The 23,769-nt window shown below is 58.9% G+C and overlaps 1 protein-coding gene across 7 annotated transcripts in view; it reads right to left on the reverse strand.

Moving 5' to 3' along the window:
• HDAC4 (histone deacetylase 4) overlaps positions 1–23,769 on the reverse strand; it is a 291,648-nt gene that overhangs the window by 48,399 nt on the left and 219,480 nt on the right. For 5 of the 7 annotated variants that reach the window (XM_057551885.1, XM_057551887.1, XM_057551884.1 and 2 more), the window contains 6 exons: positions 21,917–22,029; positions 18,212–18,328; positions 17,924–18,122; positions 13,526–13,764; positions 5,694–5,933; positions 2,561–2,747 (listed from right to left, as the gene is read on the reverse strand). In XM_057551885.1, coding sequence (XP_057407868.1) covers positions 2,561–2,747; positions 5,694–5,933; positions 13,526–13,764; positions 17,924–18,122; positions 18,212–18,328; positions 21,917–22,029 — 1,095 coding nt within the window. The remainder of the gene's footprint in view (positions 1–2,560; positions 2,748–5,693; positions 5,934–13,525; positions 13,765–17,923; positions 18,123–18,211; positions 18,329–21,916; positions 22,030–23,769) is intronic. The other 2 variants (XM_057551889.1, XM_057551886.1) reach the window with 1 other exon arrangement.

Below are 23,769 nucleotides of genomic sequence, written 5' to 3' on the forward strand. Positions count from 1 at the left end.
CTGGAGAAAGGGGGAGGGGGGGCGGGTGGGTGTGGCTGCCTTCAGCTTCCACCAGGACACCCCCTGTGCCGTGCCCCTCCTGGTGGGGGGCATCAGCCCCTGGTGACATCTGCCAGGAGGGGGCCCTGTTGTCCCCGACACAGCACAGTCACACACCTGGTCTCCCAGGGTTGGGACAGTGGGAAGGTGGCTGGGTGAGTGGACGCCCTGGCAGCCACCGGCACCTGTCACTACCACCTGCTCGTTCAGGTGGAGAACGGAGGGGGCGCTGGGCGAACAGCAGGGGCCACAGAGACCCACGGCCGCTCCTTCTCCATGTCTGAGGCTGCAAAGTGGAGGCATCAGCACCAGCCTCCGGGGGACCGAGCTTCAAGGTGAGCCTGTTCCTACAGGTCCAGCTGGACACGGCAGTGCCCGAGCCTCCCCGCTCAGTCTCCTAGAAGTTGGGCTAATGGGAGTCAGTCCCCTTGCATTGGAGGGGTTCTGGGTCCACTAGCAAAACTGAGCGGTGGGGTGGGGGAGAGTGGGGTTGGACTTCTGGTAAAAAAGCAGCAGGACAGGGACAGGTTTACAGTCAGTGCACTAACGAGGGTGTGCTTGGTAGCGCATAACACATGCACACACACGTCTACGTGGACGGAACGGACGTACGCGTGTGCACAGCCCAGAGGCCCATCAGCACCACGACACAGCCACACCCTCCGCAGCATCATCGTGGCGATAAAATCGCCTCCTGACGTTTACTGGCCACGAGGCCAGGAACTTCAAGGTGATGCCACTGTCATCCCCTTGCACGGACGGGAAACGGCAGCAGAGCTGGTCTGCAGAGTGAGCGGGGAGCGGCAGACGCGCGTGGGCTCGGAAGACGCCAAGGACGGCCGACAGCAGTGCAGGCCCCCCAAAGTCCTGGCTTCGTAAAATGCACAACGTCTGTGTCTACCTGTCTGGCTACGTGCAGAAACAACCCAGGAGATGTGACCTGAACGGTGACAATGGCTCCTCCGGGGGGGGGGGGCAGGGTTGGGGCACCCGTTAGCTTCTCAGGTTTCCATCATGTGTGCTTTTTTTTTTTTTTTTTAAAGTATTTATTTATTTATTTGGCAGCGCCGGTTCTTAGTTGCGGCACGTGGGATCTTAGTTCCCTGACCGGGGATAGAACCCAGGGCCCCTGCCTTGGGAGCGTGGTGTCTTAGCCACTGGACCGCCAGGGAAGTCCCATGTGTGCTTTCTTACAGTGAATATGCACTGTTTTATACATTTTTAAAAAAGTGATAATGAAGACAAACTAAGGAGGTCCATCAACAGAGCAGGGTCCGCCGGCCGGGCCACTCCGGGTGACGTCATGCCGGCCCGCAGGCTCCCTGGCGGGACCGCTGACCGCCCAGGGGGTACATCTGACATGGGAGCGTTTCCACTGTGGTCCTGGGCTCTGTCATGGGAGCTGTGCCCTTCTAACAATGGACCTACCTCAGCCAATGGCCAAGGACTCACACTTTTAAAAAGAGTCACCTGCTGATTCTCTTTGTGATACTTTGCAGTTTTCTGATTTTCTTTCTGAAAAGCAAGCATTCAACTTCTGGATACTGACTATGAAACTCTTCTCTGAATGTGATCAGCCCCCTTCTGAGACCTGACAGAGAGGACACGGCCATGTCTGCCCATCCCAGTGTGCAGAAAAACGGGGCGTTTTAGGAGAACTGTTTGCAGGAGGATGAAACTGTTGTGTGTTTAGATAACTTCACCTTAACACGCCACTAAGAAGAAATACCCAGTGAGTCAGATGAGAACAGTGTGATGCGCTACCCGGCCGCCCTCCGTCCCAGGCGGCGTGGGGCAGGGTGGAGGTTGCCCCGGGAGCAGCCTTGGCCCCACAGCGAGGCCAGTGCCTCAGACCCTGGTGGACGCGTCACTTGGCTACAGTTGTCAGCCCTGACCTGCGGGGAGCGCCTTTCAGGCGGGGACAGAGGGTCCTGCCTGCAGACTTCTCCCCGGCGGGGCGGGGCGGGTGGGGTGAGGCAGCACAGGTGGAAAACCTGCTGTCGGCTGCACACGGAGGACAGCTCGGTGCGGAGAGCAAGCGTCCAGGGCTGGCCGAGCCCTGCTCTTGCTCGGCGCGCAAACTCTCTACGGGGGCACCCGGGCCTCACAGGCGAGGTCCTGGCCGAGCGCTCAGTTCGAGGTCGGGAAGGATGAGAAAGGACAAGGTCACTACCCTGCTGACCGTGGACGGGAGGCCGCCCAGCCCACGCAGGCCCGCGGACGGGCTGTTCTCTGGAGACTATGATTCTCCGGGGAAGAGAAGGTGGGCTTCTGGGCTCAGGACAGAGCCCCAGGGTCACAGGATGGGGTGAGGGGAGCCCCAGGGAGTGCTCCATCCGGTGCCCCCAGCCCGGGCTAAGCCGAGGGCGAAGGTCGGGCCAGGTGTGAGGGGCGTGAGCCCTGCAGGTGGCCGGGGGGGGTGCTGAGCCGCACCCTCTGGCCCGCGCAGGTCCCACAGTGGCGCCTCCCACCCCCTCACGTCTGCCCGGGCCGCAGCCCCGTTCCCCCTGCCCCACGTTACCTGTGGTGAATCGCGGCTTGGTCGGAGGCTCCTGCACAGACATGGGGAAGGTGGCGGACGCGGGGGAGGACTGCGCCCGGGACAGAGGCCGGTGGCCGCCGAAGGACACGGGGATGCCGGCCGCCTCCATCGACGCCTGGTAGCTCCTCAGCTGGTGGACCCGTTGCTGCTCCAGGAGGAGGGCTTGCTGGGGGAGAGGAGACAAGAGCCATTTTTGTTGCTTCCAGGCAGCTCCTGCCCCTGGCTGGAGGGCTACGTGTGTCCCCTTCTCCCAAGTCGCTCATCCACCCGGCCCTTGGCCCCCGGGCGGCACCGGGTGGACAGCCTGCGCTGGCCCCGACCAGACCGGACATCCCCGTGGGAAGACAGACCGTCAGCGGAGACGCCTGACGAGCCCAGTCAGGGCTGACAGGGAGGCCTGGCCCAGCCTGGGGGCCGCGGGGGGTCCCGGAGGAGGTGGCACCCAGGGAGGCAGGGGCAGCCGGGCCGAGGGTGCTCGGGGCGGGGCTCGGAGGTGTGAAAACAGGGACAGGCCCAGGAAGCCACGCCGGCGGGGCTCAGCAGCGCTCCCGGGCGGGCCTGGTTTCAACCAGGAGCACTTGGTCTGCACGCCAGCAACTTGGGTGAAAAGCACATCACGGCCGGAAATGCGACTTTTTCTCCATCCCCGACCTCTTCCCTCTCCTGGTCTCACACGTCCTCACGTCAGGACGGAAAGGACGGCTGAAGCAGAGATGGCCAGGGCCCAGCGGTCTGGGCGTCAGGGCCAGGGGGGTGTGCGTGCGCCTCTCCGAGGCCTGGACCCAGAGGGCAATCCCCCGGACCCCACTTTAGCCAAAAATAACCAGAGTAAAAGTGGGTGAGTTAAACACACACTTTAAAAACCTCTTTTTCACCAAAGTTACGTTTCATGTGAAGAACGGGCTTCTGTGAGAGAATGCCAAAAGGTCCTAAAGCAGGAACTTTGCAACCAAAGGGCCCCTGCCGGATGAGGCTCTAGGGCTCGGAAGCTGGGAGGCCGCAGCCCCTTGGCTGAAGCTGGACAGGCCCCCCATCACCCTTTCCCTGCTCTGGACTCTTAGCCAGTGGAGAGGCACACACAGGGAGATGCCACGGGGACCGTGGGCTGGGTGGGAGCAAGGCGCTGGGCCCACGGGGAGGCGGGGTGCTGCGTCTGGGGTGGAGCAGGGGAGAGGTGGAGGTGCTGGCGGTGCGGGCGGCCGCCCAGCCCCTGCCAGAAGCGCGGGGAGCGGGGGGCTTCCTCCCTGGGCGGCCACGGAGGGAAGGGCAGGACACCCTACTCAGAGGCCCCGGTGCTGGAGAAAGCCGGGCTCCTGGGCGAGTGCGGGCTTCACGGCCAGCCCTGCCTCCGTTCCCGGGGGAAACGCTGTCCTTTGGGAAGCGCGGGCCCCGGTGAGGAGCAGGCCCCCTGGACGAGGGCCCACGGCTGTGCTGCGGCCACGGGGCGGCCTCTGTCCGGGCTCCTGACCTCCTGCCTTCAGGAAGCAGAGTGCAGAGGAGAGAGCCCGGAGCCCCTCCCTAAGGTGAGGAGCAGGCAGCCCCCCAGGGGCCGCCCCTCCCAGGCGCCTCCTCCCCTTCTGCAGACGGGGCTCCCAGTCTCTCCAGATACGAGCCGCCTGCAGAACGCGGTGCCCGTCTTAGGCTGACATCTGCACATTGCCACGTGTGCACCAAGTTCCCCGGAGAGGAGTTCTGCTTGTGGTTCTCCAAAGCACACAGAAAGTAGGCGTTTCTGATAACTGTCTCAGGCTTGGAGTACAACGAGGATAATTTTCCTAAGTAAATGCTGGCCACTTTATCATTGACAAGACACTGGCCCTAAAAAATTGTCGAAACGCCTTCTAATTTCATACCAGCGTACCAACAGCAGGCTGAATTCCAGTTATAATAAGAGGCTGGCTTCCTTCAAGAACGTGCAGGGCCCACGCCCCCCAGCACGGGAACAAGGCCCCAGCTCAGGCCCCGTCACCTGCAGGAGTCTGCACGGCACAAAGGACGGTGGCTTCCTCCTGCTGTGACTTCCCTGTTGGTTCCAGTGCACTCTGCAGAGTGGTGTTTAGCGCTGAGGCTGTGGCCCGAGACAGGAGACGGGCTGCCCTCCGAACGAGAAATAACAACAAAAGCAACACAGCGCCGGCCACCTGCGGTGCCTGCCCTGGCGTGTGGAGCCGGCAGAGACGGCTGACCTGCTGCCTGTGCGGGGTCTCCAGAGAAACCTATGCGCTGATCCCGTGTGTCACCTCCTGCCCCATTCCAGATGCCCCCGGGGAGGGCAGGCGAGCCGCAGAGGCGCCTGGCCTGGGCTGTCGGGCCAGAGGAGGAGCTTGGCTGGGCAGCCGACACCAAGCTCAGCAAGGAGGGGGTGGGCGGGCCGGGGCCCTGCACCTCGGGTGTTGAGCTCCACCATCGATGAAGGACACGGTTAGATATTAGAGCCCACTCCTCAGATGCCCCAGGTCCAGCTCATCAGGAACAGGACAGCTCCCTTGTGGCACTCGGGCTTCTAACACGGGGTTTCCGACTTGCTTGCCGGCCGCGCTAGTGTTTTCTTGACCTGGCAGTTTTCCTTTTCACTCAAAGTCAATGAATCAGTCCTCAGATTTATTCGTCAGTCTTACGAGTTGGTTCATTGCACGTCAGTGTCAGGGAACCTCACCTGCTCTGGACACCTGGGCCAGGCTGCTTTTCTGGATCTGTAAGGCTGGTCACTAGTGCCTTCTTGGCCCCCAAGGTCCTGGCTCCTGATCGGATGCTACCTACCTTTTTGATCAGTTAATAAATCAGCCTCCCTCTCCTATGTTCATGCTGATCCCACCAACACTTGGGTCTGTGTTCATCTACAGCCTATGAACCTGAAGGAAAACCATCCCTAAGGACTTCAGGGCCTGTGCTTAGCCGGAAAGCAGGCGCACAAGCACCCACAGTGGGCAAAGGGCCAGTGTCTCTGGGTGTGACCGCTGTAACACAGACGCCCCTCCCGCATCGCCAGGGAAAGATGGGGACCTGGGCAGGCAGGCGTGGAGGAAGAGGCCCTTAGACTCCCCCTGGAGCGCGCCGCCCCCGGGCCCCGGCGGCCCTCCCGCACCCCTCCTCCCCTGCTCTGCGGCATCACCTGTCGGAACAGCAGCTCCTGCTCAGTGGGCTGCCGCTGGCCCGGCCCCACCTCCTCCTCGTCGCTCTCGATGGGCTCCTGTTTCACCTGCACCCCGGCCGGCGCGTGCGCCTGCGTCTGCCCCGGGAGCCGGTCCGGGAAGGGCTCCTCCAGGAGGGCCTGGTGCTCAAGCAGCTCCTCCTCCGTCTCCTCGGGGTGGCTCTCGGGCTGCCGGGCCGGCTCGCTCGCTTTGGGGATCATCTGCAACGCAGAGGTAAGGGGTGGAGCTCGGTGTGACGTGGGGTGAGTGAGATCGCGGCACAGGAACAGGCTGGTCACGAGGCCCACACCGCGGAAGCACAGGGGCCAACCTCGGAGGGCGCTGTTACCCTGGGTGGAGGCATCTCCTTCTCTCTCTCTCTCACACGCACACGCACACACACACACGCACACACACGGGTGCCGGGCGCTGTCCGAGGTGCTGAGAAAGGACACAGCCCGGCGTTTGGTACCTGCTCTTAAGCACCTGTGTGCCAGGCACAGCGAAGCCCAATGCAAGTCACAGGTGTGGACCCACGTCCACACCTGGGCGTGAAGAGGGAGGCCTCCTTCCTTCGCGGTCACAGCTGCCGGGAGAAGCCCCGCCCGTGCCCCCTCCCCTGCCCCCTCAAGAACAAGCGTGTTGCAGACGCCGTGATGACCCTTCCTGCCAGCCCTCGACGGGGCACACGTGGCCCCCTGGTCTTCCCTGACCCTGTGCCCACTCACTCCTCGCTGTCCGGCCTGCCTGGGGCCAGCTGCCCGGCACACCACGCTCTTCAGCAACGCGGTCCTTTCCCTGCTGAAGGTTCCACATGCTGGTGACTCCCAGGCGCGGGTGCCCAGCCCAGGCCTCGCTCCTCATTTCCAGACCAACCACCCGACGGCCTGGTACGCATCTCGGCTGAACACGGACACCCAGGGCACCGGCTCTCGCTGGCCCTCCCCCTTCCGTGCCTGCCCAGCACTGCCCATCTCATGTCTCTGGAGAGCACGCTTCTCCCCGTCCTCACGCTCTGCTCCTGTCCTGCCCCGGGCAAGCTGCGTCTCCTGCCAGATCACAGCCACGGCCTTCTGAGGCCCCTCTCCCGTCCACCTCCGTGTGGCAGTGACAGTGGGCTCTCAACGTGCCACCACCCCGCCTAAGCCCCTGAAACTCTTCCTCTCTCGTCCTTACTTTGCTCCTCTGCCGTCCGGCCCTACTCAGCCTCCCCCCTTGACCTGCCACTGTCCCCTCCAACCACGCCATGGCCGTCCAGACGTCACTGCAGTTTCCTCCCGATGGGCTCCCCATGGCTCCCCTCCCTCCCGGACCCCCCTGGGCTGATGCCTCGACACCCCTTAGGCCTCCGGTCTTCTCCGGGAGGCGTCCTTTGGCCTTCCGGGTGGAGGCTGGGTAATGCTCACCTGCGTTCACACCCCCAGGCTCTTCCAGCCACAGGAGTCACTGCAGCTCTGCAGCTGCCGTTTACACAGCCGCCTGACCTGCAGCCTGCAGTTCAGGTGAGGGCAGGGGCCACTGCTGACTTACCCACGGGGCACGCGGTAATTATTCATTAAACGTTCGCCTGAACGACTGGGTAAGTGAATGAGCCGTCCAGGGAGTGGGAGGGTCAAGGTGGAGAGTGAGCAAGGCCAGCATCAAAGCACACGGGGGGCCGCGAGAGAGCAAGGGCCTGGCCTGACGGGGACGAGGCGGGGACCTGGCCTGGCGCGCGGGGCACCAGCAGGCGCACATCCCAGGAGTAGGCGCTCTGGTCGGCCGGCCCGCCAGGGCCTGGGAGGACAAGGGCCTGCCCTAGCCGCTGCGACGTGGGGAAAGGCCAGGGCCACACAGCAGCAAGGGGGCAGCATCTCCAGGCCCGGGACACCGCAGAGGGAGGGCAGTCCAGGATGGCGCCCTGGGTCTCGGGTGACGAGGCTGCCGCCCCGGGCACGGGGGCCAGAAGACAGACAGGTGCTGGGGGCACAGAGGTCTCGGCCGTCCCAGGTCTGAGGGGACGTGGTGAGCCGGGAAGAAGCTGAGAAAGAGGAGCAGACACGGGGACCCCTCCTCTGACGCAGGGACCCCTCCTCTGACGCGGGGACTCGGGCACAAGGAATGTCTCAGAGCACATTAATAACTGAACTGCTTGGCTTTCTGTAAACTGTGAAAGAACATGCCCCAAATTTCAAAGCCCCAAGTCGGAAGGTCGCTCTCCATGCATGGTCTGTCCATTCGCTGTGGGAACGGAGTCAATGGGGCAGATGTGACTGGTGTCGGGGCTTTAAGGAGACGCGAAGCTCTCGAAAGCCCCCGTTTAGGTCCCTGCCGTGCGAGAGATCTGCCCTGCAGGGGAGAACGAATCCTGCCACCACTCCTGACTCTGTTTCTAGAAGGAAACCGAGGTCTTCAAGAAAGCCTCACGTTTTCTCGTCCTGGGCGTTTGTATTTTAAAAAGTCCTTACAGAGCCGCCTGCGTCCTCACCCGCACCTGGATGCAGTGAAGCCTGGCCCACGAGGGATGGAGTTGGGATACTGTGCCAATGCTGGTATTTCATCAGCTTGTAACAGCCAGGGGTCAGCTGTACCCGGCGGGTACCAGGGCCCAGCCCCCGAGGAAGACTGAGCTATAGATGCCCTCCTCAGCACCTGCCTTACCTTGCTGAGAAAACAGAGTTTCGATTGGGCTAGGGATTTATTTTATGTGATCATCCCTTAAGTTGTTTGTAATGAACACTGTAAAGGAAAGCAACCCATGAAAGCCAAGCCATGGGGACCCCAGGCCCTTTCTTTACATCCGCCCATGGCAGCTTCTCATCAGAAAGCTCCAGTGCAGCCGGAACAAGGCGGCCAGAGCTCCGGGAGCAGGTCAGCGCCGCTTCAGCAGAAGGCGAGGGGGTGTGAGTGGAGAGAAAGCCGGGGCGGGAGGGTGCTGGCTGGCAGACAAGCTCAAAGCTCTATTTCGAGTAAACAATCCGCCAACCTTACATCCAGGTGCTTTGACAGATTTCTCACAGTGGTTCATCAAAAAAAAAAAAAGTGTTTTGAAAGTCTGTTTTTGATGATTTTGAGATTTGTCAATCCCATCTGCTTCCCACACACCTGGAGCCCGCGAGGCCCCATGATGAGCTTCGTGCCTGGACAGAGTCCACTCGGGGCCAGACTGTGACTGCCCCCCTACCTGCCCCTCGACTGGGGGGGGATGAGGCAGGGAGGACCCGTCTCTGCCGGAAGAGGGCGCTGGGCCTCTCCCGGGCCCCCGCAGGTCCGCAGGCGCCTCGAAACCTCAGCAAATGGCATTATAAGCCTCGGCTTTAGGACCCACGGGGTCAAAGCTCTCTCGTTTCTGCTGTCCCCCAGGGCCTGGCCCAGCGTCTGACAGGTAAGAGGGTGGGGTTTGTGGGAGGTTTACTGAGCGTGGGGCCTGAGAAGGTGGCTGGGGAACAGACCCGGTGAGAGGACGCCACGGCAGAGGGATGGGGAGGGAAACAGGAAGGGGGGACAGCAGCCAGGATGGATATGGGAGCGGCCAAGGCCCCTTGCGATGCGCTGGAGGGCGAGGGTGTGAAAGAATTGGCAACAATGGACAGAGGAGTGGAGGTCAGGGAGAGGGACACAGGGACAGGAATGGGGGCGTGGACAGCAGGGGGAGGGCACGGGTATGGGGGCTCCCCACACCATGGACTTCACCCTCCAGACGAAGGTCCAGGAGGCAGGTGCTTTCTCAGAGCGGGTGGCAACCTCCTCTCCGCTCCGTGGAAAGATCCCAAAGGGTCAGGGGACTGCCTGCAGGGAAATGACCCTTGAGCGCTCAGCCAGGAGGGGGCCGAAGGCCAGCAGGGAGGTGGGTCCTGGCGCAGTGAGGGGAGGGCTGGGCAGATGGAAAACGGAATCCGGGAGCACAGATGCTCCAAGCCAGGCTTGTGGAGGGAGCCCGGGCGGCTGAGGGCCGGGGGGCGGATACTTCGGGGGAGGTGGGGAGGCCACGTGGGCAGAGGAAGCAGGAGAGAGGTTCCCGCAGGGGAGGCCGAGGGGGAGGGCGGGGCCCCTGCAGGGGACCTGGAGAAGGAGGGAGGCCGCAGCGCCGTGGCCTGAGGGTGGCCTGCAGGGGGGTCACCCGCAAGCTGCGCCTGGTCCTGAGGACGCCAGGCCTGCTCCGGGCCCTACGGCAGGCGGCCTCTGAGTGGGTAAGTACATCCGGGGACGCAGAGGAGGTGGAGGCCCCGGGAGCGGCGACAGAAGGGGAGAGGGTCCTCGTCGTCTGGGAGGAAAGCGGGTTGTGACAAAGCTGAGAGCATGATCACCGAGGAGAAAAGGAGAGCAGCCACGGGAAGGCACTCTCAGTGGACAGAAGCTCAGTCCTCGCTTTCTTCCAGCACTTTCCTTTCAACTCCAAAACTACAGGACGGTTTTGAGAACAGTGTAAGACACTCCACGTGCCCTTCGCCTGGACATCAACAGTCGGCAGGCCATGGAAACAGGCAGAGGCCGCCTGTCCTTCTGCTGACCCACCGCGGGCCGTCGGGCTGCCAGACCCAGCCGGCAGACGTGTCAGCACGATGGTCTCCCGGGAACCCCGGGGAAACCGTCCACCGTGGCACTTTGAGGGCGGGGCTTAGCAACCGTATCTGCCGTATCTGCTGTGTCCTACAGATGAATTCAGTACCCGTACCCGCTGTGTGTTACGTGTGAACTTAGTAACTGTGTGTGGTCCTGTTGACCTGTATTTAAGTTTCCTCCGTTGTTCCAGTAATGCCACTCGTAGCCTTTTTGGTCTGATTTGGGTCCAACTACAGGTGAAAATTTGTCTTCAGGTGTCCCGTACGAGGCTGACATTTCGGGAGAGTGCATGTACTCTGTAAAGTGCCCCGGAGGTGGAGGAGGGCTGTCCCCTCAGGAGAGACGTGGGCAGTGCCCCCGCGGGGCCCTCGGGCCGGGCGTGTGTCCGCTGGCGTGGAGCCGGGCCATCGGGGTTGGGGTGGTGTGAACGTGTTGTCTGTGGACGTCAGCGCAAGGTCTGTGGGCTGTGCTCTACTTCTTTCCATGAATGACGGGCATAAGGGTTCGAGGGCTGGCTGCGCAAGCTTCAGAGGTTTCCACGTGCGTCCTCTGCCCCGTGTGGCGGGGCTCCTGCCCCCAGCCCGGGCACGCCCGCCCTTGCCTCCCAGGTCGGCCTGGGTGAGGAGTGTCCCCTCCCTTCCCCGTGCAGCTTCATGGTCAGGGATCCCAGGGGCACGACCCACATCCCTGCAGCCCGTCCTGGCAGGATGCAGCACCTCTCGGCGGGGGGGGATACTCCACAGCTGGGGGGGGGGGAGGGAGGAGCTGGCGAGGGCCCAGCTGGGAGGGCTGTCTCCACGTGGCGGCCTCCCTGTGACGCCGAGGGGCCTGCCACACACCCGCCAGGGGTCTTCTCTCAGCAGAGACACCGGTGTGTGTGCAGCCAGTCTCCTTGGGCCACGGCCACAGACAGAGGTCTGTTTCTCTCCCTGTCCATCTGTGAAACGCAGCTCTGCACCCACAGGCCGGGCCGGTCACAGCAGATCTGGCTCCGTGAGAGGAAGCGAGGCTCACCGCGGGCAAGTGCGACAGCGGAAACGTCAGCGGTGATGCAGCAGCAGACGGGACAAATGGATCGGCTCTTCGTCTCCCAAAGGCCTTCAGGATCTTGGGAGCGCCCTCTCATCAATTAAACGAGAACGGACATAACCCGTGTTCATAACAAGAAGCTTCTAAGAGCCAGACTAGAGTTCAGGGCCCAAACCTAACCGGTGAGCAGGCCAGTATTTAAAGGTCACTGGACACACTCACAATTAGACACCCCAGCAAACGAGGCCCAGTTTTCATATTCACAATGGAGGCTGAACAAGCAGGGAAGCCCACAAGGAATGGCTGCAATCCCGGTGCAGGCTGGCCAGGGCTGCAGGGAGCTGGCTCGGGGGCCGTCAGGGTACGAGCCCCCCAAGATGAAGGGCAGAAATGTCAGTGCTGGCGGTACTAGATATGACTGTCAGCTCCCTGCACATCCCAGGAGAACAGCGTGCAAACACTTCAGTCAACTGTCGTTTGCTATGACAAGTCAATCACAGAACAAAATCCAGGGGATTAGCCAGCTGCTAAATCACTCTGGGAAGAATGTACCACACGTGAACAGGTGTTTCCTGTCTTCCTAAAACCTCCTACCCGTCACTCCGTTAATGACGTAGTACAATTAAGAAGCCGGTCGGTATTAGAAAGGTGACGTGAAGTGCCTTTGACGCTTTGACACCCGGTGGTGCCCCACCCGCCCACCCTGATCAGGTGCCTTTCCTGCCCGAGTTGGGGGCTGGCTTCAGCGGCCCCTCCCACTCCTGACACCACCCTGTGCTGTCTGGTAGGAAAGCCCGCGCAGCCAAGGGGGCTCTGGGGCGGGGCTGGTGAGCCTGTGTCCCAGCGCCTGGTGGGCAGCAGGGGCCTGGGCTTGGCCTGCCCTGAGCGTCTGGCCTCATCCCTGGAGAGGGCGGGCCCCCCCCTCACCTCTCCACCTTGCACCTGCCGGGCACGTCCCACCTGCTGGGCACCTAGACACATGACCCTTCCCTCCTCCCTAGGCCCCTCCCCTCCCTGACCCTTCCATCCCCCAGGGAAGCAGACAGAGGCCTAAGCGCATCTGACAAGTGGAGCACAGGTGACCCACCCGAAAAGGGGAAATGACGGGTGAGCTTTCACGGGAAGTAGGCACGTCCATAATCAGGTCTCGCTGCCCCCAATCTGCCAGCGTTCTCACGTTTCCTTCAGAAAATCCCCAAAGTTGCCTCCTATCACCTCATCCTCTTATTTTTATTAACAGCTTTATTGAGATGTAATTCACATAGCATAAAATTCACGCCCTTTAAATTGTATAACACAGTGGTTTTTAGTATATTTACAGAGTTATGCAACCGTCACTATAAGCTGCTTTTGGAACGTTTCCACGCTCTCATGAAGAAACGTCGCACCCCCAGCCCCTGGGGACCTACTTTCTGTCTATGGATCTGCCTGTTCTGGACGTTTCACGTGAATGGAATCACGCAGCATGTGTTTAGTCTTTTGTGCCCGGCCTTTTTCACGCAGCACGTTTTCGGGGTTTACCCACGTGTGGCCTGGGTCACTGCTTCTTTCCTCTTTGTGGCCGAGCAACGTCCCACCGTACGGACGTGCCACGCGCTGTTTACCACGCACCGTGCGATGGGCACGTGGCTGCCCCCTGCCGCCCAGCCCGAGCAGCGCTGCTGTGAGGCCCTCGCCCTGAGTTCTCCCGGACAGACGCCCCCGCGCTGCCAGGCAACGTGGTCGCTCCGTGTTTAACCTTCGGAGGAGGTTCCGAAGTGGCTCGAGAGTCTCCTTCTCTGACAGAAGGAGGCTTCACTTCGAATATGAGCATTTGAAACAAGCCACTCAGAATTGCTGCTCCTCTGTTTCCATGGCCAGCAGGGCCACGCTAACCTTGCCGCAGCTTCCTGTTGAAAGGGGGCCGGGAGTGACCGTCCCGACCTCGGAGGGATGCAGACCTCTGGGCGGGAGCCCTTCCGACGAGGCTGCTGCAACAGGCGGGCAGGGCACGAGTGCCAGGGGGCTCGGAGCCCGTGCTTTGGGGGCCCCATGCCTCCGCTGGGGACTCTCTGCTGCGGGTCTGCTTGAGAGGGTTAAGTGCCCTTAAGAGACCCCAGAGAACCGTGCGGGGCAAGTAGAATAAACCGCCCGGGAAAGAGACGCTTCACATGCACAGCCTGCCCCGGCCGCACGCACAGCCTGCCCCGGCCGCACCCCAGCCCCCGGCCCCGCCGCCCGCCCGCCGCGGCCCGGGTCTCACCTTGCTGAGGTGCAGCTGCGGCTGCTGGAACTGCTGCTTGTGCTTCTCCAGGAACTGCTGGTGCTGCTGCTGGACCACCAGGTGCTGCAGCGCCTGCGCGCTCTGGGGCAGCGGCGCCGACTGCGTGCGGCCCAGCGGGCGGTGCTGCCGCAGCTTGTGCACCGACGGGGACACGCGCTCCGCCCCCACCAGGGGCTGTGCGTGCAGGGGCAGCGCTCCCAGGCCTGCAAGATAGCGGTCTGAAGAGAACACAGGGGGAGAGGCGGCGGAGGAGGGGAGGGGAGAGGGCCGTTGAGTGACTGACGGAGGCCGGCCGGCCCGGCACCGCCTCCCTGCAGCCCGCCGGGCCTGCTCTAAGCTTGGGCTTCAGGGCAGAGGCCTTCCATCATCCGCTCCCCGGACACCCAGGTCCAGGCCGTAAACGAGAGTAGCCCCGGCACGAACGCGCTCAGAGGGGCCCAGGCCCGGCTGAGGAAGGGGCCAGGGTTCTGGTGCCTCCAGAGCGTCCTGGAAGAGGAGGCCGCACCCTGACAGCCACCAGAACCGGGGTGTGAGGGTCAGTGGTCCCTAGGGATCAAACCATCTTGAAGTTCTCTTAGAGCACAGATTTTATACACAAAGAGGGCATGAACACTTTAAAAAATCCTGATGCACATCGCCAAGATCTCTTTCTATGAACTTCTGGAAAGGTTTTGCTACCAGCTGCATAGGAAAAGGGCAGCTTGGCCGCACCCGTGCCTGGACTAAGTTTTTAAATTAAGAATCTATGTTGATGGGACAGGGTCTTGTTTGAATCCGTGTTTGAATCTTGTTTTAAAATGCAACCTCCTCATGCAAAACCCAGGAAGGTAAACGTTTTTCCTTCTGTATTCCTTTGTATTACAACTATCAATATTTTTTTTTAATGAGTTTTGATTGATTTTTATTTATTTATTTTTGGCTGCGTTGGGTCTTTGTTGCTGCACGCGGGCTTTCTCTAGTTGCGGCGAGCAGCGGCTACTCTTCATTGCGGTGCGCGGGCTTCTCATTGCGGTGGCTTCTCTTGTTGCAGAGCACGGGCTCTAGGGCACGCGGGCTTCAGTACTTGTGGTGCACGCGCTCAGTAGTTGTGGCTCACAGGCTTAGTTGTTCTGCGGCATGTGGGATCTTCCCGGACCAGGGCTCGAACCCGTGTCCCCTGCATTGGCAGGCGGATTCTTAACCACTACGCCACTAGGGAAGTCCCAGTACTTTTTCTTTTAAAATTGTTGGTTTAGATAGTTTACCATTTTTCCCCGGTTCCATGGGCATAAGGGTATAACAAACCTATCTCAGGCCACCTGAGTGTCTGTTCCCTGGCACCTGAACAACATCTAAACATCACTCAGGCAGACTATGACCCCAGATCAGGGTGTCTGACCAGGAGAAACAGCAGGTGAACTGACACGCCAGCTCTCGGCTGCCCGGAGAGGCTGGCTCCTGCGACGGGGCACCTGCCCGCGGTGGCCCTGCTGACAGGTGGGTGGCCCCTGCCCTCCCCCAGGGTCTGCAAAGCCAGCGGGGCTGTGTCGCCATGTTGAGTCGAGCCTGAGACCCCCGGTGGGCATGGACTCTCAGTCTTTTCCTGGTCCCTTCGTGGGGGCTATTTCTGAATTAAAAATACTACTTTGTGTGCCAACAGGAAAAAAACCCTCAACCCTAGCAAAACTGTCCCTTGTTACCTTTTCAAAAAGTTAATCAACCACAGTTCCCTACGCCACCATCTCTTTTTATCCAAACCAGTAGTTCTCTGGAAAGGTAAGTTATCTTAAACTTTGTTGTCTGCTTGGCTACTAAATTAAACTGAATAACTCAAAATGTGTTAGAGATAGAATAGAATCATTCTCTCCCCAGCTTTCTAGAAAAATTTTAAAAAAAGAATGGCATCATCGTAAAGAAGGTCTTTCAGAATTCATCAATTGTTGATGTAGGTATGATGGGGGATTAAACCACTTCATGGAGGGGATAAGGACGTCAGCCCAAAACGCTACATTTATGGGATTAAAAGGCTACTTAGTTACTGAAAAGGTCCCTTCTTGGAAAACATCCCTTGTTGTTTTTAAAGCTTCTGTGGACCCCCAAGGATGAGGGCGTAACAGGTGACGGGACAGCAGAGCCCTGCGCTGGGGTCATCTGGGCCGACCCCGCAACATATCCCGCAGAGAAGCTTCTCTCATTTCTAGAGGAGGGAATACTAATTCCATGGTGATCTGACGTCTGGCTGGACACAGGCTCAGGAACAAGGAGCTCAGGCGGGCCGGTGAGGCTGGGACTCCGGTTCCTGCCACCGCTGCGGGTTCTCCAGGGCTCCCCTCCCTCTGATCTGGGCCTCCAGTAGCTCGACGACGGCGCAGACGCCTGCCTTCACCGGGCGACGCCTCCCAGAGGACACAGGCCGCGGTTCCCGCGGGGGCGCGGGCGTGCGCTGACAGTGGAGAGGCCTTACACACCCCGATGCTGGCGATGCTTGGGTTTGACGCGGAGCTGCCCGGGGCGCAGGCCTTTCGGGCTGGACCCCAGTTTTGTTCTGCCCCCAGACCTCACCTCTCACCCCCATCCCACTCGCCCCAAACTTGACTCTAGTGCCTCTGGAGGGTGAAACTGTGGGGCTACCACGCTCGGGGACAAGTGTAGTGTCAGCGTCACTGAAAACTGGACGTCCTGACCTTCCAGTAGCGAACCCATCAGCGGGCAGGTAGTTTCCGGTTCAGAACCTAAAGATGACCCCTTAGATCATTAACAGGAGTTTTTGACGATAACTCACAAGCAGCTGGTTTTCAGTATATGTTGTAAAACTTTCAAGCATGAGGGCACAGTTAATTAGGATCAAATTCTGTGCTGGGTGACCAGCGGCCTGCAGAGGCCGGCTGGGTTGGGCGGGGGGAGGGCCCAGCCTGCCCCTCCTACAGGGACCTGCTTCTGAGTATTTGTGAAATGATGCAGTTCTAGCTCTGACACTGTCTGTCTGTCCATAGTGACCACCAGCAAGCAGGCGGGTCCGTGGGTCGACCACTGGGGAACCTCCGGGAACCTGCCAGAGGCAAACCTGCCATGAATGACCCTTCCTGACTCTGCTCAGACACCCCTCCTGGCACATGGCTCCATCGCAGAAATGTCTACCGTGTACCTTCCAGCATCAAACACCGCGGGGGTGCCCACGGGGGGTGGCAAGGTTGTAGGGAAAGCCCAGCGGCTGTTCCCCGGGGGGACGGAAGCATGCCCAGAAACTGCCTGCACAGAGTGCCCGGGAGGAGGGCCGGGGGGCACCTGAGCGGGGCCTGATGCAGAGAAAGGGTTCTGAGAAAAGGGCGGTGGGTCCAGAGGGTGCCGTGCGGGCCTTGCCAGTGCTGAGCGAGCGGCATCCCGCGTGCTGCGTGGGAGGAGAGAGGGAGGCCCACGCAGCTGCTTCCACGCTGAGAGCTGGGGCTAAGCGCCACGCCGGGGCTGTCCAGCTTCCTGGGCTGACGGAGTGTTCCACGTTCCTGCTGCCCCACAGCCAGGGGCCACATGAGCACCCGATGAGTCACACGTGGGACTCCCCGTCAAACCTTTCCCTCTGCTGTTAGCTTTCAGTTTCAATGTGGATGGCCACACTGGCACGGCTCTGGACCCTGGCAAGGCTTCCCGGGCCTTCCTAAGAGTGTAGGGTGACTCCAGAGATCCCAGGATCAGGGAGGGGACGGGCAAGGGCCCACGAGACCCCCAGGAAGGACAGACAGGCCAGCAGGGAAGTGAGGGAGAGAGCGAGGTTGAAGGTTAAACACGATAAAAGACCAAGAGTCACCACCGCAACCAGAGCACCTCACAGCTGAGGAGGGAGCGAGGTCAGGGCCGCCCCGCTGATACTCAGGGCTCAGTAGACCCCTGTAAAACCCAGGGAGGAAGCTGAACACCCACCGGATGGGGCCTGGACCTGGGGTGATGACCCTACGGCAGGGCCCCCTCATTTCACGGTGAGCCCCACGCACTCCGTCACTCGGAAATTAACTCTTTTACACTGTTGTTGCTAGGCAAATTTCATAGCAAATCTACTTTTTTCTAAATATAACCACCCCTTAGATGGGGCACATTAACAAAAATGTTACTGCTAATAGAAACCCGCTTGCTGCCCACCAGAGCCAACCCTGGGCTTCCATCACGTGTCCGACGACCCAAAGGGCAGACCCATCAGAGGGGCCGTCAACCTGCCCTCGGGAAATTAACCGGCAGGTGTGTCTGACGCTCCTGCTTCCACGCACCAGGCTCTGCGAGTGGACTCGGCCTATCCGGCCACAGCCTGGCATGCAAGGGGCAAGTCCAGAAGTTCTGCGGGGGACAAGCCACCCCGCCGGCCCTCCCGGGGAGCCCACGACGGCCTGACGCGGCCCGCAGCGTGCTCACCTGTGACGAGGGGCGTCTGCGCGGGCGGCTGCTCCAGGAGGACCACGTGCTGCAGAAGGGAGCTGGGAGCCGCCCCCGAGTCGCGCTCCAGGGGTGCGGTGCCCAGGTAGGGGGTGAGGTGGGTGCCGGGGAAGAGGGAGATGCGTTGCTGGAGGGCCGGGAGGGCCAGTCTCTCGGCCTCCTGCTGGCTGGCCGCCCCCTGGAGAGGCACAACCGGGCTCCCAGAGTCAGGGGCCTGGGACGGCCGCCCCGCGCCACTGCCACCCAGACCCGTGGGCGCCCACTTACCGCGGAGGGGCCGGTGGCGGGAAGTCCCAGCGTGATGTTGGGCAGGGATGGTGACGTGTACAGGGGCAGCGGGCCCACCGAGCCTTCTCGCGTCACGAGTCTGTGCGCCAGGCTGGTCTGGGGACAGAGCACACAGGGCCATCACACAGGCTCTGCACCGCCAAGCCTGGGTGACACTCACCAAGGGAAACGACCACAGAAAACACTTCGGGGCAGACCACGCCCAGTTCTGAGATCCCCGGTACAGAAATCTATTAACGAGGACAGCACGGGGGCGAACACGGCATTCAAAGCAGGCCACAAGCACTATAGTCTGATTCACAATCCTTCACTCTCTTGTTTTGTTCTTATTCAATTCACTCATCATTGTAAACTATCAGAATAAAATCTAGGACAATATATTTAAAAATATATTCTTAGAGTCGGGAATGTCTTTCCAAACATAACATGAGAGGTAGAAACCAGAGAAGAAAGTATTGATTAAAAAAGAAATCCCCTCACATAAAAGGCAAATAATGGTGACAACAAGGTTGGCAACGTATAGTAGAGACAAAGACCAATATATAAAGAGCATGCAAATCAAACAACAATTAGTGAGAAATGACAAAGAAGAACCAGTATGGAGAAAAAAAATACTCAACATCATCAGTAATCTAAAAACATATCTAAAAATCTAAAAACATTTAAAAACCTATCCAGTTGGCAAAGATTTTCAAAAATGACTACAGCACCTTGACCCAGAGAAACAGAAACACACTGCTGACTGGATCATAAATCGGCATGCTCCTTCTGCAGGACAATTTGGCAATCCATGTCAAAAGCCTTAAAACCGGATCTAACCTTAAATCCTAAAATCCCACTCCACCCTCAGGATGCACTCTTAGGAGATAAAGCTGGACGCACACAGACCTGGCCACAGGAGAGCTCTCTGCAGCAGCGTCCACGCTGTGCTACAGCGTGTCAGAGGATAAATCCATGAGGGCGCGTTTACACATGGGGACGTTCAGGTTGGAAAAATCTTGTTGATGACTTGGGAACTTATTTATCACGTGTGGTTAAGTACCAGTCCCCGAGGACTTGAGTTGCTGTCGTATTTCACATCTTTCTGCTTCTAGAAGGAAGGTTCTTTGCTAAAAGGACACTGTCCTATTCACACTGTATCCTCCCTCACTAGACGCCCAGTGACGTGTGCGGGACCAAGGGCACAGGAAGAAGAGGGCGAGAAGGTGGTTGCCATGACACTAGCTGGCGGTGTCATGGAAAATAACACTAGCGCTGGACATACAACCAACTCCCTCCTAGTTCTTCTCACAACGCACCACATAATTAAGGATGAGAAACATTTTGGGTGCTTTAAAATTTCATTTGCAAGGTTAAAAAAAATAGGAGCTGAAAGTTGTCACAAGTTATTGTAAACAACGGTGGGCTGCCTGTAGCCCCGGCTGGAAAGTCCATCAGAGGACAGGGCGATTACCACCCTAGGGCGTGTGCGCAGGTATTCGGTGCTTTGCAGAATTTCCTAGGTGGCTTAATGGTGTCATACTTGGAAACACACACGCAAGTGATAAACTCCGTCCTCATGCTCTAAGGGCAGAGCAGGAAGGACCGGCGTTCTTCACCTGGGAGGGAAGTTAGTGCATCTTCCCCAGAGACATGGCTGCGGCCACCTTTAGTTCGTTCACATATTCAACTGTACAGTAATGATTAAAAGGCTACTTTAAAAAGCAGTCCTTTTTCTAGATAAAAAAAAAAAAATCAGCAAGCTATGATTTAGAGAAAGTGATTGAGATTGCCAAGGAAAGCACGATTTTGTTCCTGGATTTGTCCAGGAATAAAATAAGCAAACATTTAATGTTTGAAACTTGTCATTTCCTCTTTATAACCAAGGCTTTTTTTTTTCTTTTTTTTTTTTACCTGATTTATTTTTAGAACTAAAGCGGCCTTCTGGGAATTGTCTGGTATGTTGATTTGTCCGCATTTCCGGTGCCAGCCATCTCCAGCTGCCCTAGACGTGCTCCTCAGCTGCCCAGCTGCCCAGAAAGGCCAGGGCCGGGGCAGCGCGCCCTCTGCACGCCCCCGAATCACACTTGGCTTTCGGCATTGGCCGAATGTCCTCCCCTGGGGAGAGGCTGTCCGCCGGTCCGGGGAGCCCTGCTTCCTCCATGTAAGCGGGGTGGGGGAGGTGTGGAGGTTGCTGAGCGCCCCTCAGTCAAGCAGGGAAAGGGGGTGCTGGGCCGGTGGGCCTCGCTCCCACATGAGCACCCCGCCTCACCTCTGGACTGGAGGAGGAGCTCTCAGAGGACTGTCCCATTCTAACTGTACTTGAAATCCACAAAGGACATCCAACTGTGATCAGATTTTCAAAGACTACCCCCTCGATCACAATGAATATCTAACGTAAAACATGAAAACTGCACTCTTCACGTTTCTTGTGAATACTCTGACGTCTACTAATCTGCAGTAGCTTAATTTACATTAACGTGTGATTTGTAAAAATTAACACATAATTTAAACTGGCATCCACCCAAATAAGGCATCTCTACAACATGAACCATTAGGTACATAACTGCCCGTTTTAAATAAAATCAGGATCTATGACAGCTACTGACAAGCCACATCCAGCACTCACATCTCATTCCAGGTAGCAATTTCTAGGCCAAGCTCTAAGGCTAATTACAGGTAGACCTCAGCTATGAACTCAGTCTCACAGAGAAGGATTGTTAAAACTTTTAATAATGTAAACAAGTATTTTAACCGGTAGGTTGAAATGCACAGGTAATAAAAGGAGTAGACATATAAAGGAAAAGAATAAAAGAAAATGGGGATTCGGCAAGCCAGAGGCAGTAGTACAAAATCATTTCTAGCAGTCATCTTAGTTTCTAAAAATCTGCTTATACCTTAAGTGTCTAGAAATTGGAAATGAAAGTGGAGTGGACACGTGTGCCTGTGTCCTCCAACTAAGACCTGTCAACCCTCTGGAAGGGCAGGACTCATTTCTAAATATTTAAGGAAGAAAGTAAATACCAGTATTTGATAAATTATAGCCTCCTGTAAGTTGGAAGGAACGTAAAAAACCTCATGAGAACCTTGCAGTCAGGAGGACCGTCTGAGCAGGAAGTACACGGCACCGCTGGCTCAGTCCAGGGAAACGAGGTGTGCAGCCGGCTCCCCAGCGGTCGCCCCCGCCCTCGGGCCCCTGATACCGGTCGGCACCCGCCCATCCCAGTGGGCACGGGAGAGACGACTGGAAGCAGGCCCTTGCGGGGGAGGGTGCCTGGCACGGGGCTGGCACGAGGCAGGAGCTCCAGAGACACTTGTGGGATGAGCCGGGGGAGAGAAAGTGAATAAGGAGGGAGATGAATGCATGGAGCGAAGGTTCTGGAACCTCCGGCCCGGAACGTGGCCCTGACCGAGGTCTGGTCAAGGGCACGACTTGCAGCCAGCCCTGGGGCCCCTCCACCTGGCCGGAGCAGCCCCCCAGAGAGAGCTCTCCCAGAACTCTCTCTGCACCCACACCCCTCTCAACCTGTAGCACACCTGGGGTCTGACCGGCAGAGGTGAGGGTTGCTGACCCCTGTGGTCAGAGGCTCCTGGTTCCTGAGATGCTTCTGAAACGCTGCCCCTGACAGTCAAGATTGAAGGGCAGCTGGAAACTGCTCTTTGGAGCCAAAAAACCAGACGTGGGCAGGAGCGCTGGGCACTGACCTCGGTCGGGATGCTGGGGACAGCGGGCGCGATCCCATTCTCCGCGCTGGCATTCCCAGAGCTGTTGTTGGGCGAGCTGGGTGCGGAGCCCGGGGCGCTGCTGCAGGCCGAGTCTGGGGGTGGGAGAGACACCTGTGAGCCTGACTCGGGTCAGGCAAGGACACAGCTTCCGAGGCCCTGAGCTGCGCTGGCCGCCTGTCCTCAAAGCTGCACTTCTGCTTCGAGCTGGCTGACGGCAGAAGTCCCAGCAAGAAAGAACAGGACCACGGTCCCCAAACAAGGGCCATGGAGCTAATTCCCTGCTCTTCAGTTCTGCTAGCGACCCCTTGTGAGCGTCGCAAGCCCGTGGCTCACCGGGGCCCCACTGGCACCTTCTACGCTGTGCACACTCTCAACTTTATTCCCCTTTCGAAAAGTCTCATCAAGATGATCGTAAACCCCAGAAAGAGAGACCCTGAACACTTATTGATATTCTAACAACAAAAGGCAAGAAAACAGAGAGGCCAAATGACTGTGAACAGGGGAAGGTCAGATCCACTGTGCTTGCTTACAGAGCCCCCTCGGTCAACGTGTGCTTTGAGCTAATCCTTGCATTTTCCAAACATTGAGGGAACAGCACAGCTGGTGGCTTCTGTCATTGATCAGGGTTATCTGAAAACTCACCCCAAGATACTCTCCAAGTAGCTGTGGCGGGGGGAGTGGCCCCAGCCCACGCATCGGGGCTGGGACTGAGGCGGCCGTGTGTCCCAGCCGGGTCTGCGCCTCAATTCCAAAGGAGCCGCCGTTGCTGTGTGTGCAAACACGCGACGTAATAGGAGGGTCTTGTCTGGCTGAACGGCGTCTATCAGTGGCAGCCTCTGGTTAAAACCTTCCAGAGGGAGCCAGCCTGAGCCATTTGCCTTTCCCTCCTGAGTACTCACCGACCATGGGCACTGACGACTTAAGACTCTGCCCTGATCTGGGCTCCCAGGCTCGAGGAGGGGAGGCCTGGGCCACCTCCCTAAGCGGGCGCCCCGAGGGTGCTCAGCAGGCCACCCTTCAGCGCACGAGGCCACGGAGCTGCCCGCGGGGCCTGGCGGACTCTGAAACCTGGTTCCAGCTGAACTCGGGGTGACAGTGAGGAGGCTGAGGGTGCTGGTGTGGACGGCAGTGCCCATCCCCCAGCGCCCAACCCCACAGGCCCGGCTCACTCGGGGAAGGAGACCTGACCCCAAGGGCACATGCACGACCCCCTCAACCCAGGGGACCGTGAGCGCTCTCATCCTCTCCACCGAGCAGCGGTCCCCCTGGGGACACCCTGGCAGCAAGTGGCTCTCTCCACGCGAGGGCCCGCCCCGCCCTCCAGGGCACTGATGGTGAACTCAGGCCCCGGCTCCCCTCCCTCCTCCCACCAGATCCAGAGCCTGGTCTCCGCCCAGTGAAGTCACATTCACGTGCGCCCCCCTGACTGGGCTGGCAGGTGTCACACTTCACGCGTGAAGACAGGGCTTGCTTCCCCGACCCCCATGGCAGCCATCCCCCTGCCTCAGACGCCCACGTGGTGAGCCCCTCCCACCTTCCTTTAAGCGGGCCTCTCTCAGCAGCATTGGCAGATAAACTCTCCCAGGTGTGCATGGGAAAGCACGACAACTTTCGGGGGCAATAAAAAAATATATATCTCTCCAACTTTTCACCCGTTTTCAACTCAATAATGTTGAATATTTTTTCATTCCACTTCAAGGAATCTGGTCTAAGAAAACAAATATAAATGTGTAATCGTCACGATATTATTTGTATCAGCACGATGGAATACCATTAAAGGTGCCAGAAAGTGTTGTGACTAATATCAAGTGAGGAAAGGATACAAGTGTACA

This window comes from Balaenoptera acutorostrata, chromosome 8, assembly GCF_949987535.1.
Source record: "Balaenoptera acutorostrata chromosome 8, mBalAcu1.1, whole genome shotgun sequence".
Classification (NCBI taxonomy): Eukaryota; Metazoa; Chordata; class Mammalia; order Artiodactyla; family Balaenopteridae; genus Balaenoptera; species Balaenoptera acutorostrata.